Source organism: Amphiura filiformis, chromosome 19, assembly GCF_039555335.1.
Source record: "Amphiura filiformis chromosome 19, Afil_fr2py, whole genome shotgun sequence".
Classification (NCBI taxonomy): domain Eukaryota; kingdom Metazoa; phylum Echinodermata; class Ophiuroidea; order Amphilepidida; family Amphiuridae; genus Amphiura; species Amphiura filiformis.
Window position 1 is genome coordinate 8,592,212 of NC_092646.1, and position 17,678 is coordinate 8,609,889.

A 17,678-nucleotide genomic window follows, 5' to 3' on the forward strand; every position below is an offset into this window, starting at 1 on the left:
ATGGTCCTCTTTGCCATTACACGCTACAGAAATTCCATATTTTTCAAAGGCTCTGATGATGGTTCCTTTCTATCAAATGACTATCATTGAAGACTGAGTTCCGCAGTCTATTTCAAAATACTGACTTCGTTTTACATCAAGAAGGACACAATAACTGCGACTTAAACGTGATATGGACATGCTTTTTAACCGCAAAGAAATCTTTTGTATTTTATAATTTTAACCTTATCCATTATACTTTTATGATTTTGTGCAATACGAAAAATAAAAAACAAAGAGCGTCTTTATAGTGAGCCAGATTATGCGGTATTTAGCTGGACTGCCACGCAGTCTATATTTGTTTATGTTTTACTAACCATTGCAAACCTAGACTGCGCGGTAGTTAAATAACGGAAAGATTTTCTCACTATAAACCATGTATAAACACGCTCATTGTGTGTAAAATCCCGCTCCGATTCAATTGTGCCTGTTACATTGTGTGCTTTATTGAATCAGGGACCTTGTATAGAGGCCCTGCATGAAATTATCGATTGGCTCCAGACAAAGGATTTGAACCGGTGTCCTTCACCGTAGTTATGGCGGAGTGCAGTCCATTCAATCAAATGTTGTCATCAACCTATTTGATCGTAGTGCAGGGTTATGTGTGTGAGACGAACTGTCACGGTAGATTGCAATCATGCTTCTATTGAATGCATTTGAGTAGTCCGCCATATTTACGTAATGATACGTCACATGCAAGGCCTCTATATGGAGGGACTGTAAACGGCTTCCACCCATTGTACCATGCGAGTTGCATGTTTACAAATTATCCTCAGTTGAGCAAGCATGAATAATACGTTGATCAATAGACCCTACGAATCCAAGCACAGTTACAACACAGCGCGTGGCTTGTCTTGTACATTGCGAAATGAGCCTACATGTTTGCCTATAATGACAGACTCTAGAAATGCCAACATAAATCTTCAAAGAACATCATCTTAAGAAGCTTTAAGAATTATTTCAGTATCGAAATCAGTAGGAATAACAAGCGTACGGTGTACACATTCCAGAAAAAATATAATTTTGTTTGTTCTAGCATTCTGTATCTCCACAAAAGTATCACATTTTGTCTTCAAAATCCTATGTAAATGATTTTCCATGCTACACAGAAATTGTGTTCGACAAAGGATAGACATTTTACACAATTTAACATAACTTAAAAAAGATATTGGAATTTTTTTTTTTATTATTTAGTAGGGCAACATGAGTAAATAATAAAATTCAAACATAGCGCACTCGGCGCAACTCGCATACAATCGAAGGTCGAAAAGATAATCTGATAACTATAGCTTGACAATAATCTGTTTCCAGTCCCTGATTAAATGGCCAAAAATACGCCAACAATGACATAACAGCAAGCCAAAGACGAATTCTGATCACCAAGTGGGTTGGAGAAGTATATGGAAGGACATTACATACAATGAAGGGAACCAGACATAGACCTACTGTACATATTTCGATGAGCATAACAAACACCAATTGGTGTCGTATGACCTTTGACATGCATGCATTCTTTTGTCGAGAGTGACATGGTCTTTCAATTCGTGCCGAGTGTCTTTGTCAGACTTGACTATGCATCAGTGGTCATGAAAGGATTCAATTAACCTCTGCCCCAGTAATCCCAAGCAATTGTCTGAAATTGCTCCTCGGAGATGTATCATGATAGTCATATAACGACCAAAAGATAAATGACTGACTATCATTGAGGACTAAGTTCCGCAGTCTAGGTGAAGCTGAGTCCTATCAAAATCAAACAGGAAACAATTTCGTGCCTAATTTTAACACCGGGATTTTTTTTCAAATGCATATCCAAGAACTATGTTTTTATTCACCATTTTTTATTCAACATTACTGAAAAAAAAAAGTTTTTTTATTTGACCGAGAATTTTCAAAGCAAAAACGCGTATTTCTGAATTGTGCTGAGTTCAACATGTATCGCCCGACTTTTAGCACGACTATGCGTAACAATTCGCAAGGGAAATGTTACGTGTAATCCGATTATCACTGTCAGCTGGATCACGCTTTTGAGTTCTGCACCACGATCGATATGATCGCAACACAAAGTCTATGGCATTCATCGCCATTTATTGTTCTATTGTGTCCCACCAGCTATGTCTGCCATTGAGGTGTAGCATGCATGTGTGTAGAAATGCATGAAATTGGATGCAGGGGTGAAATTTTAAAGTTGATCCAATTATTCGCCAGCGAAGTGTTACGTGTAATCCGATTATCACTTTGTCTATTAGAACGAAATGAGCGTATTTATTTGCCTTCAAAAAGATGCGTGATCCAGTTACCAAGGAGTTATGTAACCACTCCACTTTTAATCCAACTGATCTCTAATTGTTCCTTTGGTAAAAATAAATAAATAAATAAATAAAAAGCCCACAAAAAAACCTTCAAGAATTGTCAAATGTAGGCCTATATTCGTAGTTAAAAAAAGACCTGTAAAACAAACATGGCAGAGAAAAAAAATCTAAATAGTGAAATACTGAACAGATTTGAACTTCATCGAGTCTCGAAGTCCGGCGTTTTCCAAACTGAGCTAATGGGGTTCAGACATACATTTGCAGGTTGAATTGTTCGTATATAGGTATGTTTTGAATAAATAACCCATGACCCCAGTATGAATAGAACAAAAAAGAAAGAAAGGAGAAAAAAAAAAGAAAAGAAAAAACAAAACAAAATAAAGCAAATAAAAAACAATAAAGAAACAAAATGAAAAACAAAGATTAAATTTATGAAGAAAAGCTCAAACCCCAAAATAAAAATAAAGCAACGGAAAAGTTTATAACGAGCCTCGAACTCCTGCTCAGTTCGCTCTTCTTAAGATGATTCAAAGTCTGTCGCTTTACCAACTGCGCTAATGTAGTTAACACAAAAATTCGTAGGTTTAATTGTTCGTATATAGCTATGTGTATCGATGATTTGCTCAAAACCCTTTACACTTTTGTCACTTTTGTGGATGGCGCTGTTCATTTTTTTTCGTTTTTGCACGTTTTCAAAAGCCCTCGATAGGAAGCACATGTGCTAACTATCGAGTGAATACGGGTATTACTTATGGCCCATTCCATGTCAACTCAGGGATGTGCACCTGCAGCACCTCTTCAATTTTTTCTTTTTCTGTGTGGTGGTAGATATTGATGAGAAAGTAAAATCCTGAAAATTTGAGCTTCATACTCCATTTCGATTTTCCCGAGGCATCAATTTGAAATTTAGGGGGGTCAGCGTAAAAAATGTGTCGCAACGCGAAAGACTATGTTTGGAGGTCCATAAATGTATAAAGGGAACCCTTTAAAACTTTGAAAAGTATGTATCCTGGGGTACTTGTTGTGTAGAAATTCAAATCTGCTATCAGAAAACATAACTCCTTTACTTTAAAAGATATAGGGCCCTCAAATGCAACTTCGTCTGACATTGGTTTTCAGGGGAACTCAAATGTAAACTTTGGTTTTGCATGGGTAATATCTCAGCTAAATGTACTCTAATATGCTCAATATTGGATAAGAGTAATGTCCTACAAAAGGGCTCTGACTGGCAAAAAATTGACAATAAAATTACCTGAAGTTTTACAAATTGTCTTTTGACCCCAAAAAAATTGACAAAGTTGAGTTCTCAAAGTTGGTCCTGGTGACGAAGTTGCATTTGAGGGCCCTATATCTTTTAAAGTAAAGGAGTTACAAGTTTTCTGATAGCAGATTTGAATTCTACACCAAAAAGTACCCCAGGATACATACTTTTCAAAGTTTTAAAAGGTTCCCTTTATCCATTTATGGACCTCCAAACATAGTCTTCGCGTTGCGACACATTTTTACGTTTGACCCCTAAATTTCAAATTGATGCCACGGGAAAACGAAATGGAGTATGAAGCTCAAATTTTCAGGATTTTACTTTCTCATCAATATCTACCACCACACAGAAAAAGAAAAAATTGAAGAGGTGCTGCGGTGCACATCCCTGGAGTTGACATGGAATGGGCCTTATAATCTTTATTCAGGGTAGGCCCGAATCAGCTAACCGCTGGTCTTACCCGGGGCCCTGCAATAATACATATATACAAATTTAAAACAACATATCATAAAATATTTAACTTCAACCACCATATCAACATAACATATCAACTCATATTATAACAACAATAAAATAAACACAATATATTGAGACAACCTGCATAAGCACCACACAAAAAAAAAACCAAATTAGTGCTGTTTAAAGTGATGTCTCTTATACATCTCCTTAAAAGAATGCAAATTTAGAGAATTTCTAACACATAGATCAATATGGTTCCATACTTTAACACCACTATAACTAAAAAGAATGTTTAAAACACTCGATATCATAACCATCATTGAGTGGTGGAAGAGCTAGCTGACCAGAAGTAGCTTGTCTTGTATTACGATCATGGTTATCACTTACAAAATTGAACTTCGTAGATAGGTAGGCCTACTGCGGTGCTAGATTATGCAGAGATTTATATACCATAAGTGCTTTAAAATACTGATTGCGGACTGAAAGCCGCTCCCATCTAAGTTCATTAAACATGTAATCCGAAGGAGTGAAAAGTCAACACCTAAAATAATTCGCGCACACCGTTTCTGTAATATATCAAGTTTAGCAGTGTCATTTTTAAAGCGACCATACCAAGCTATGTTACAGTAATCAAAATGTGGCTGGACTAAAGCTTTGTAAAGAACATTTAGAGTGTTTACATCCAAGTATAAAGGTTTTACACGACGTAAAAGAGCAATCTTACAAAATACCTTTTGGATAACATTCTTAACTTGCTTATGCCAATTTAATTCATTGTCAATTAAAACACCCAAACATTTCATATTATGCACACTTTCAAGCTCACAACCATTAATCATAACAGAAAGGTCACTTCTTTGCACATTCTTAAGTTTAGCACCTGTACCGAGTAACATAATCTTAGTTTTGTCAGTGTTGAGAATTAACTTATTATTGTGCAACCATACCATAAGGGCGTCAATATCAGAACTTAATTTGTTAGAAATGTCACTGACATTATCACCATCAACAGACAAAGTGGTGTCATCAGCGTACATGGAAATGCTACCATGCTTAATTACATCACACATATGTGACCGTACAGCACGAATGAGCCGTAAATGTCCTCAATTGTATTCTGAGTTACAGTGTACGTGTAAAATGGGCATGAAGGTCGTATTCATAGGTACCTCAATTTGGTGCTACGTGTACCTCATTTAATGAGATACACGTAGCACCAAATTCAATACCTATGAATATGACCTTCATGCCCATTTTACACTGTAACTCAGAATACAATTGAGGACATTTACGGCTCATTCGTGCTGTACGGTCACATATTATTGATAAAAATTATGAACAACAAAGGACCGAGTATACTGCCCTGAGGAACACCAGTATTTACAGCGAGTGACTCAGAAATGGACCCTTTAAAAGAAACTTGTTGCGTCCTATCCGTTAAATAGGACCTAAACCACTTAACAGTGTTCTCGGTAGAACCAATGCCGTGCAATTTATTTAACAAAATATCGTGATTGACCGTGTCAAAAGCCTTACGAAGATCTATAAAGGCGACTCCAGTCAGTTTACCTGAGTTCATATTACCAAGCCAACCATCAATCATATCAGTGAGAGAAGTTTCAGTGGAGTGAAATGGTCTAAAACCTGATTGATGTTGATTAATTAGGTTATGCTCACTGAGATAAGAGTAAACATGCTTATGAACTGCCTTTTCAATTATCTTACTAACACATGATAAAATGGAAATTGGCCGATAGTTGTTGGTGTTATTCAAATCGCCCCCTTTATGAAGAGGCACAACTTTAGCAGCCTTCCAAGAATTTGGAAAAATACCTGTACACAGAGACATGTTCATTATGTAGGTTAGACTGTCTACAATGATAGGCCTGGCAAGCAATCATCATCAACACATACAGACGAATCTCATATAATTATAAACCGGCCCTGTATTATACTCGTAATGGCTATAGAGGGCGATGATATCGTATCTACTTTTTTTTTTCGCTGCAAAGCCGTTTTTGCCATTATCGCTATAGACCTTTTCAAATCAAGATCGGAAAAGATCGGAAAACTGCAGTATTTATTCAGTAAGCTAGGGGGTAAAATTTGTGCACAATGAATCAAGCGGAATCACGTACCCTTTTGAGTAAAAATACAACGTATTTAGCCAAAATCAACAGGAGTCATCACAGAGAAATATTTTCTAAAGGTATTGAACTAACACTTTACTAGTGTTTGTCTGCAGCACATTTGACGTTTTCATGACCTTTATATAACCCGACATTTTAATGTTATTAAAACGTTTTTACCTAAACCAAAACCCAAAATATAACTTATTTAAAACGTTTTAAAAACGTTTTTGTGTTTGCTGGGTAATTTAGTCATTGTCGCTACTCGCGCTGGGCGAGTCGCGCAGGCTATTTCACGTGTTATAATAGAGTCGGTTTATAGTAATTGCTACATTCGTCATTATGCTGAAATCATAAAGCCATATTATAACATTTCTGTAAAAATAGATTAGTATGTATTTTCCATAAAATGTTAGCTTTTACTGTCAGATATGTCCCCTTTTAATTTTGAGCCGAACAAGTGAGGTAAAGCTTAGAAAATTGGAACTTAATACTAGCGCCCATGCATGTTACTCCAGCGGTTGTAATACGGTACGATCCTCGGGGTGTGTGTGTGTCTGTGTATCCCGCACGCCGTGCACGTACTGTGCATACTTGTTCGACTAATATTTCCATCGTAATAATAAAACGCCGGATCTATCGTTTTATTCAAAATCTCGGATTTTGACCAAACTAGAACACCTAAAGTCTTGATTTTTGCAGAGTATCTTTATTAACTAAATTACATTACAATCTTGTAAAACCCAGAATTAAAAAAAAATGAGGGCGTTCTCCTCAGCAAATGTTATGGCTTTAACATCAAACACTCTGTGTCACATGTTGCCTTTTCAGGTTGAAAAACTGTTTCATCGGTGAATATGATTCGGGATAGACACTGCATGCTTACCCTCGAAGCTTTCCTTGTAGCCGAACCGGGAGAGAAAAACGCAATTTATTTAGGCCTATACTGGTATGAAATAAATTAAGCAAAAGGTACTATATAGGACAGCCTGGTGTGTATAATTGGCTCAAAATTAAACATTAAATAAAAAAAAAGCTGTATTGTACAACGAATTGAATAATTCCATTGATATTTTATTGTATTAAGGGGTCGGTCACCCACCTTTGCACAGTATTTTTGTGGGGCCTGATATTACATGAGACATCTACAGTAATTGAATATATGAATACAAAACCCACCCAAGTCCATACGTTGGCCAAATTGAGTTAAGCATGGGAAATTGTTGCTATACATACGCCTGTCATATGTATGAAAGAACAACTCAAATTCATCATATGTGTCTATTGAGCACGTGAGAAATAGCATGTATGAAAGAACCACCCAGTTCCGTGATTTGAGTCTTGAAACACATTGATTGAAATCCAGTATGTATAAAAGTCCACTTGTAACACATTCTTTGCATTAGAGTGACTTTTGAAAAAAATGGGTTTAATAAAGGAACGTGTGTGGTTTATATTACATGGCAGAATGCTTATCAACATTATACATAACTGTGTGCTTTATTTTGTAAATCTTACTAGTGGTAATCTCATTCCAACGTTATTGTCTTTGTATATGATTCAAAAAACCACCCAAGTCCAAAATTTAAAATGAACCCTACAAAGTCCCTGAAATGATAATCGTCATACTTTATACAGTTTAATCCACTCATTTGCACGTAAAACTTACCATATTGACCAGATAAATCTAACTTAAGGAATTAAAATGATACACAGGTTTTTCTCTCAAATTCACTTCCCATGGACTTGGGTGGGTTTTGTATTCATGTATTCAATTGCATTCTGAATACGAAGAATGTCCTTTTGATATCAAATAATTTTAATTTTTTGAAATAACAATATGAATTTTATGGCAAATAATTAAAAATGGACATTTTTGACATTTTAACAGTCCTCGAAGTAAAAGTGATCAATTTAATGATATTTACTTAAAGTATGTGTGAGCTGGGATGAAAAACTGACGATCATTTGAAAATTTTGATTTTTCGTATTTATGAATAAATTCTTGGAAAATACCACAATTTTTCACTCCCATTTTTATTGCTTAAACAAATCGTCATGCCCATAATGTTTACCCCCTCACCCCTCTTTCGCATTGTGCATAACTTAAAATGGCGAAAATTATGGACGGCCCGGGGGACGGCCACTAATACCAACAAATTGAGAAGCCCCATCATTTCCCCACATGCCCAGGGATATGGGTCAAACCAATGAATCACACAAGAGTCAAAATTAATGTGCATTTATATATTTATTCTATGCTTACAAATAATCTTACAGGAGAATAGATGAGATGAGATGATAATGGCCTATAAAGCGGCGGGGAATTGACCTTTTCGGTAAATCACATTAGCCTTTGCGAGGACACCTGAGAACTCGCCATTTTACGCCACACCGACTTGCAATGCGCAGTAACGATGTTCGATAAACGATGTGCGCAGATCGGCGTGACGTCAAATGACGAGTTCTCAGGTGTACTCGCAAAGTCTTACGGGATTTATTGAAAAGGCATATACATAACCCCGGTAGTAATTATTCCTTTCTTTTAGACTACATGTCCGCGGAGGGGCACATCGTCTATTTTTTGGTATGCTCCCCCGGAATTCGTAAATTATTGGGCTTTGGGAACTGATACCGTAGGCCTACAGGTAAAAAAAAAAAGAACGGTCAAAATCAAGGGTCTTTCTTGGCTTTCTGGTTGGAATTTGCTTGAAAAAAAATGTGAAGAATGAGCTGTCTTTCAGAGCTGAGATAATCAAAATGACATGAATTGAGGAGTCTTTCAGCCCTCTATTTTGGTTGAATTCAGGTGTCTTTCGGAGCTGCGCGGTCCAAAACAAGGGTGTTTCCGGGGGAGCATACCCGTATATGATCATTTCTGTTATGTGCCACTCCCGGGCCTACACTATACCAGGGACTGACTATGCCATAATAAGATGCATATTACCAATTTATCAAATAACTAAAACGTACGATATGTATTTGAAGAGGATCGGTTCCCTGTACGTTTGCATTGTGCACCAATCCTGGTTGCGTGGCTAAAATTTAATGAAAGAAAAACATTCAGTCTGTTCTTTTAAAATTTACTGACGAATTATCGTCATGTGATTTTATATAGACGAATCCAACGAAGCAAGTCATGGTCAGGATTTGGTCGGCCATTATCGGGTCCCCGCATGCACCAAACAGGTGTTGTGAGTGCCCAATTGGGTGGATTACACCCGCTTAAAATTCGATGTTAGATTCTTTTGTTTTGTAAACTGTCATCATTCTTTTGTCTACGTGTAACACGGATGATAGAATGCAGTTTAAAATACCCTTCAAGGCCGCATCATTTCACATTTTAGGTGAGATAGCTGGGTCCCCGTCGCGGCTATGGCTGCCATTGAAGTGTAGGAATGCGTGGAATTGGATTCGTCTATACGATCAAATTATAACCGAAGTTATTAAAGGGACATTATTGAGACACTACACACATTTGAAAGTTTAGAGAGCATTGATCATAAGACTATGTCTGAACTGATTATTTATCTTCCACGATACCCTACATGTATAGGGATTACATATACATACATTTAAATATTTCGATAGCGCTGATATATATTTTAAACGAAGCGGTCAAAGAGATTAAACAAAGCAAAAGAACAGCATGAGAAAAAAGGCTACAAAGAAAGGCTACATCTGACGAAACAAATGTGACTTCAGAACTGATTATAACCCTATATTCACCTAATGCAATACAGAGACATTTTGGCATTGTTCTGATGATCACAGCATTTAATATGCAAGAAATAGTGAATTTCAAGATGATTTTCAGTAATCAACTTTATTTGACCCCTGCATGATATTGAACTCAAAATTTGTGTTTACTTCTTTTACTTCTTTTGATACATACATTTCTCTGTTTTAAATCAAAAACTATCTAAAACTGTTTTTAATGGAAAAATGCTTATTTTGCCAAAACGTAGTAGTAGCTGCCCATCCAAGTGTACCTATTTCGCGAAGGGAGCTCTTTGGATCTAAAGATAACCGATGACCCCTTTGCTCTGGGTCCAAAGAAAGCAGATCGGATGAGGAGTTGAGGAGATTGGCTTCCAACGGAAGGAGTCCCACCATAGCCACAACGGTTTGACTGAGGATGCTCCTTTGATCCAAAACATTCGATGTGGTCACCTGCATTGTGTTAAAAAAGTTTGTTTCAGGTACAGTACAACTCAGTGGCGTAGCGTTATAGGTGCACGGGCGGGGGGGTTCACATGCCCCAATATATCTGAAACTTTGGAAAATCCCATAGGAAAATTGCCGAAAACGGTATGTGCCACCACCCCCACCCCCATGAGACCTGGTGCCCCCCCAAAATGGTCGGCGCCCCTATGTGATGACCCACGCTACGCCACTGAGTACACATTCACGTGCCATGATGACAAAACAATTTCCCGCCAAGTTTGAGTGCGAAGTATTTCTTTAGTGTCAGCTACAGCTATCAGCAGCTACCATGGCTACAGACACACCCACAAAGACACAACAACATTCAACATACTATGGATTAACAATGAAATAATGGTCGAGCCTCATTTTGGGGGCCTCGTTTTACTAATTACCCGCGCCATTGTCCCGCGGTATCTAGGCTAGAAAAACGAGGCCAGAACCAAACAAGCTTTTAACGCACTCAAAACACAAGCAAACATACCCACAAGCCTCACACATTTCCCACACCCCTTCCAAACCCACGGGTCACCCCACACACCCTGACAAACCCACCCCAACACAAAGACCCGAATTTAAAAAAAAAAACTGGCTACGTACGCTGGCGTTTCTACTGCAGCTAATATGATGTCTGATATGTCCTTATAACCCTATGAGAACTACCTGCCTATTGGTCAAAAAGAAGTTTTCATTATCAATTGGATCAATCAGCAACATTGTTAGAATAATTTCACCACGCAAAAAAGTTGGGGTGAATTATATATATGCAAAGCTCCATTCTGATTGGTGATTAAAGTGAAGATATCACGTAATTGACCAATCAGAGGCAATGTTAGATCGGCAGGTAGTGCTCAGGGGGTTATGTGATGTACTATGAAATATAAATTATGAGCTGGGGGTAGCATTTCCATACAGCGTAGGAAGACTAAATTGTGCATATTTGAACTTTTTATAGGCATACTGTTTGCCGAAGTTTTTTAGAGCGTTTTATATAAAAAAAAGGTGCCCCGTAAATGTCTGCCAAAATCGCTTCCCCCTCCCCTTTGACCTGCAAAAATTGCTGCCACACTTTGACTTGTCATAAAATTCTTTTTATTGCTTTTATGGACCCATTAAGGTATGCTTTATTTATTTTTTGCGGGACCCCTAGGACACCGGGCTCGGGTGTAACGCAACCCCTTAACCCCCCCTTGTCGGCGGCACTGACGTAGCCCCTGAATGGGTCAAACTCTTGATAACGAAAAGTAACGTGTTTCATACCTTGTGAATCGAACTCAATGCGAGTGTGATCATGATTAGAATCACCAGTAACCCGCACCTGACCAGATGTAAAGGAAGGCAGCAAAGTAACAGACAACGCAGATGGGTTGATGCTATTATCTTGTTGAAGCGACAACTGCACATCTGTCAAGATCTTGAACTCATGAAAATGCATGTGTTGCATCTTGATAATGTCAGAGTCGGTGAAAATGTTGATGGTTGTTGTCTCAACTTCTTCGTTGTGGTAATTCCAAAGGGAACTCATGTTTCCTTTACCAAAACGTGTCCAGCCTCCACCCAGTGTCTCCATATCGCAATACACCTGTTTGATAAATCAATAATAATTTTTACACTAAATGTGACTGGACACCACGAATCAGTCGTAAAAGCTTTAAAATGGTATATCATTTGACTCCAAACGATATCCAGAAGCGGCGTTATGTTTGGTTGAACTCTGTTCCTTCAACAAAATTGTACCTTTTATCGGTTCTACTTGTGTCTCTTTTTCCACATTTCTGGTAATAAATATCAAGCAGTCATAATTGGCGGTCATTTCAAATTATCCCCAAGTCAACGAGGTTCAGGAATGTCCTCTCATTGTTAATTGTTGGTTATGGTTATATATACATAGACAAAATACAATGCTTTGTAATCCACCACTTGAACAGGATTTAGCCAAGGCAAACAAAGACAAGAACTATTCTATAGAAATAGGTAGAAGCTTATTATCCTCTTCAGCAATAGGATTATTGGTTGGTTTAAACAGTGTTTGATAAGATACTTGTCGCACCGAATTTAGATAGCTATGAATACGACATTCACGCACATTTTATACTGTGACTCAAAATACAATTTGCAGAGTTTACGGCTCATTCGTAGTGGACACTCAAAATTACCGTGCATTTCTGGATAAAAGCTCCGCAGCTCGGTCGGTATGATCTTTCTTAACAAAAATATAGAAATTTTAGAAAGGCATAAACAATTTGTGACCTTTTTCGTTGAAATTGGTGCATGTTGAAAATTTAACCCCTGTAGAAAAGTGTGTTCACCTGAACTCATTTGGGCTCATATCGTAAAATAAAGCATCTTATATATAACTTTATAGGTCTATAGGAATTCGTGTTTAATCAAGATATTGTAGTATTTCATTACTTCTCTGCTGTGAGCTTGCTGTGTAACTTTCATAAATCCGCTAAAAATTGTTTTCTTAATTTTGAAAAATAAATTCAAACTCGCTATAAAGGGCTTTCAGTACTAATCATTTTATAGTTTTATTGTTGCTATTCGCCACTTGCACGGTTCCGCCATTATGCACTATATGCGGGAGAGCCTCGAACTGGCAGCATACATGAAAGGAAGAATTACGTAACCTTACACAGAATGTTATATGACTGGTTCAATTCCCATTCATGTATGCTGCCAGTTCGAGGCTCTCCCGCACATAGTGCATAATGGCGGAACCGTGCAAGTGGCGAATGGTTGGCTATACGCCGTAGAAGTGACGTCATAATCGGATTAACTACCATAGCAATAGATAAATACAATTTTTGAATAGACCGCTCTGCGCTACAAGCAGATTGCACTAATCACCTGTGTATGTCAGCAAACATAGATTGAATACAATAACGCTCTTTTCAAAGATACTTATCTTACAGGTGCGAGTGATCAGGCTTTCTTTGACACTATGGTTCAATGCATCTGTAACGCGTGATCGTTGTAGTGCAGGGCGGCATAATCAAAATTATATTCATCTATTGCTATGGTAGTTAATCCGATTAACTACGTCACTTCTACGGCGTATTTACCCAAGGCTGGATGTGTAGTGTCTGGTCACACAATAAACTTGTCAGGTATGTATTCTTAGTCGGATAAAAGAGTTCATCTGTTAAAATCACTAACGAAAAGTAATACGCCGTAGAAGTGACGTATTTAATAGGATTAACTACCATAGCAATGAATGAATACAATTCTGACTATATCGCCCGCACTTCAACGTTCACGTGGTACCGATGCATTGAACTATAGATGTCAAAGAAATGCTAATCACTCGCACCTGTCAGATTAGTATCATTGAAAAGAGCGGTATTCTTAAGCCTTGTTCACACAGTCGGACTTAAACCACTTAATACCGGACTTAAATTACGTCGGTAATAGTATCGGGTATAAGTGGCAGTGTGAATGAGCGTCGGATATAACTATATCCGACGTAATGTGGTTTAAATCCGACAATTTAAATCCGAAGATGACCAGGGTTAAGAGTTGTTAAGACCGATCGAAACGTTACGATCGGTAATAGTAATTACGTGTGAACACTGAACAGCGCTTTTGGGCTGTCGGATATAACTGTGACCTTTCACCTTTCTGCGTGATTCAGCGTGAAGAACACTTCCGGGTTAAATTAAATCACTCGCGCAACTGATATGAAGCAGAGTATAAATAGTGTGACCAGTGAGAGATAAAACAAAATCATCATGGATGCAGGTGCAAATATCAAACGCAATAGAGGATTGAACTGGCAAGAGAAGGAGACATTAGCTCTGCTGACCATTTCCGGTTAGTTATGACCGGTAATAGCTCGGATATAAACACGTCGGACATAGAGCTATTGCCGACTCGTCGTGTTCACACAGTCGGACTATTACCGGACTTAAATTACGTCGGTAATAGTATCGGATATAAGTGGCAGTGTGAATGAGCGTCGGATAAAAAAAATTACTATATCCGACGTAATGTGCTTTAAATCCGACAATTTAAGGCTGAAGATGACCAGAGTTAAGAGCTGTTAAGACCGATCGAAACGTTACGTCCGGTAATAGTACCGGACGTAATAGTAATTCCGCCATTTTGTACATTTATTTAGTTTTTACTTTTATGTATGTGTGCTCTGTAAAGCGCATCGAGACTTCTGTATGATGCGCTATATAAATCTCTTTTATTATTATTATTATTATTAATAGTAATTACGTGTGGACACGTAGCACTATTGGGCTGTCGGATATAATTGTGAGTAGGCCTATATCACTCGCGGAAAATTTTAAGCAGAGTAATTTATGGCTGCAGCTGCAAATATTAATATAAACTATCGGGATGCAGGCCTTGCCGTTTAGATTTTAAAGGCGAGTGGTTAATCACTCGCTAGCATGATTGTAGGCGAGTGGTCGAATTTTCACAAATATCACTTATTTAGGAAATAATCAAGTAGAGTTTCTGTCTTGACACGGTATTTATGTACATTTATGTTGAAATGCGCGCGAAGCGCGCTAACATTTTCACTTTCTACGCTTGGAGAGAGTACAGCATCGATTAAATACTGAAATGGCTGATTCAGTGGCTGATTTTGGGAGATTCGCAGCGAGTGATATTTAGTGTCTATGGCGAGTGGAAAATCGCTCACTAAAAATCGAGTTTGGGCGAGCGGCGGCGAGCGAGAGCGATCGCTCGCCTCAAACGGCAAGGCCTGGGGATGCGATTATTTTTTTCGGACATCACCGTTAGATGAGTAAATGGGAGCGTTCACTATAACAGGAAGAATTACTGAACAGGTAGAATCATTGAAAATGAACATTAAAATTTGTTCTTTCTTACATTTCCCTTTTAGCTTCTTTTTTTATTTGCTGCTTGTGATTTCCCGTTTCCAAAGAGGGGTCAATTGGAATGACAAGGAAACATTGGCTATACTCAAAATTTGGAGAGACACGGAAAGTATTTCTGGGATAAAAAAAGCTTTGGGAGGAGCTATTACATGACAAGGGGGGGGGGGGGTCCTGATACGGTCGGGGAGCAGAAACCTGTAGTGATAAAGGCACTGAAAACTCTCCATCGCACCCTCCATGATCGGGTGAAAAATTCAGGCGCAGGAGCAATTGACCATCCTTATTGGGATAACCTACACGAGTTTCGGGGGGGTAGTAAATGTTAACCCCAGAGGGTTCAGTGGGGGGGGGCAGTATGGCCCTGGATGTAGATGGAGATGAAATTTATTAAGCCATAAGCATGATAACAGAAAGGCATGCAATTGCATTTTATAAGATGATTAGGGAGGTCCCAAATATATACGGAAAGAAAAATAGGGGGTGTCATAAAATGTAGGGAGTCACAACACAGCATGACTACAGATAGTGTGTTTATTTTATTCAAAAATACTGATGCCTGTTTTTTTTGGGGGGTGTAAACGGTGGGGGGGGGTCATAAAATATTTGCTGCCGAAATAGGGGAGGTCGCAATTTTATTGAAGCCGACTTTTTTTATTTGCTGCTTGTGATTTCCCGTTTCCATAGAGGGGTCAATTGGAATGACAAGGAAACATTGGCTATACTCAAAATTTGGAGAGACACGGAAAGTATTTCTGGGATAAAAAAAGCTTTGGGAGGAGCTATTACATGACAAGGGGGGGGGGGCCCGATACGGGGGAGCAGAAACCTGTAGTGATAAAGGCACTGAAAACTCTCCATCGCACCCTCCATGATCGGGTGAAAAATATACGGAAAGAAAAATAGGGGGTGTCATAAAATATTTTTGATGACCAAAATGTAGGGAGTCACAACTCAGCATGACTACAGATAGTGTGTTTATTTTATTCAAAAATACTGATGTTTTTTTTGGGGGGTGTAAACGGCATGATGATGATGGGAGTCAGTGTAATTTTTTTATTTTTTTCATTTTTTCAAAGATGTCCACCATAGTAGGGCCTACATGTATAAAATGCGATATAGAGCTAAGTCTACTGTAAAATGGGACTACTTTGTCAAACTAAAATAATAATAATAATAATAATAATAATAGAACCTACATAAATACAAAATTGGTCTTAATTTTGGAACTTATGAAATTGCATTTTTCTTACATGACATACCTACCGCATTGTCTGTAATTTGTTCTAAAGAGGGGCGTTTATTGAAAGTGAATTTTCAGTGAAAACATTAAAATCGGGTTAAATTTTCTGATGATGCTCATGTAGAAAGAAGAGATTTATGACCGGTAATAGGCTTTAACGGACATAACACGTCGGGCATACGCTGGCGAAGTTACGTCATTTATCGGATTAATTACCATAGCAATAGGTGAAAACAATTTTGAACATTTCGCGCTGTACTACAAGCAGGTCGCACTCATCACCTGTATGTCTGCAATCATAGATTGAATACAATACCGGTCTTTTCAAAGATACTAATCTTACAGGTGCAACTAATCAGCATGATTCACCTATTGCTATGGTAGTTAATCCGATTATTACGTAACTTCGCCAGCGTATAGCGCTATTGCCGACAAATGTGGACGCACTATGGGATTAGCGGAAATATTTAATTCGATCGGACATAAGCCTAGATAAAATATTACCGGTAATAAGTGCATGTGTGAACACAGCTTTAGATTATCAATACACAGATTGGAATTTTCAATGCCTGTGCCCTCTAAGCGTACTCGAATTCAGCTGACGCCGGTACAGCGTACCCCCGGGGGGGCACTCCCACTTTGGAGGTGACGCGTATGTAGGGCTGTTAAGACCCCCTTTTCAGCGTCGCTCTCACCCAAAGACCCCATATTTTTTACAAACACATGTTCTGTCACCCGAAGACCCCTTATTTTTCCATTTAATCTGTCACCCAAAGACCCTTACTTTTCAATTTGAACAGCAACTTTCATTTATCTATGATTTTGTTACCTATTTTTGAACAAACTAAGAAATTTGAAGCCTTTTTGAACTAAAAAATTTTCGAGGTTTTTTGACGCTGTTTTTTGTCATGTTCTCACCCAATGACCCCATATTTTTTACATTTCGCTCTCACCGAATGCCCAAAATCATGCTCTCACCCAATGACCCCATATTTTTTACATTTTGCTCTCAGCGAATGCCCCTTACTGCGAAAGTGCCAGCCCTACACCTATATCCATTTCATATTGAAGTGCCCCCCCGGGCAGCGTACAGACCTGGTGACATCGCTTATCTTACGCGCGAAGTTTCTTTTGTGTACGCTCGCACTGTTTGCGCTATTTTTGAGTTTGCTCACGCGGTAC

General features: G+C 38.3%; 1 protein-coding gene across 1 annotated transcript in view; it reads right to left on the minus strand.

The window, feature by feature from the left end:
* Window positions 1-8,439: 8,439 nt before the first annotated feature.
* Window positions 8,440-17,678, minus strand: part of LOC140140362 (uncharacterized) — a 28,832-nt gene continuing 19,593 nt past the window's right edge. Inside the window, exons 12-13 of the mRNA XM_072162122.1 lie at window positions 11,664-11,985; window positions 8,440-10,370 (exon numbers count right to left, since the gene is read on the minus strand). Of these exons, the coding sequence (XP_072018223.1) occupies window positions 10,147-10,370; window positions 11,664-11,985 (546 nt within the window). The 3' untranslated portion in view covers window positions 8,440-10,146. The remainder of the gene's footprint in view (window positions 10,371-11,663; window positions 11,986-17,678) is intronic.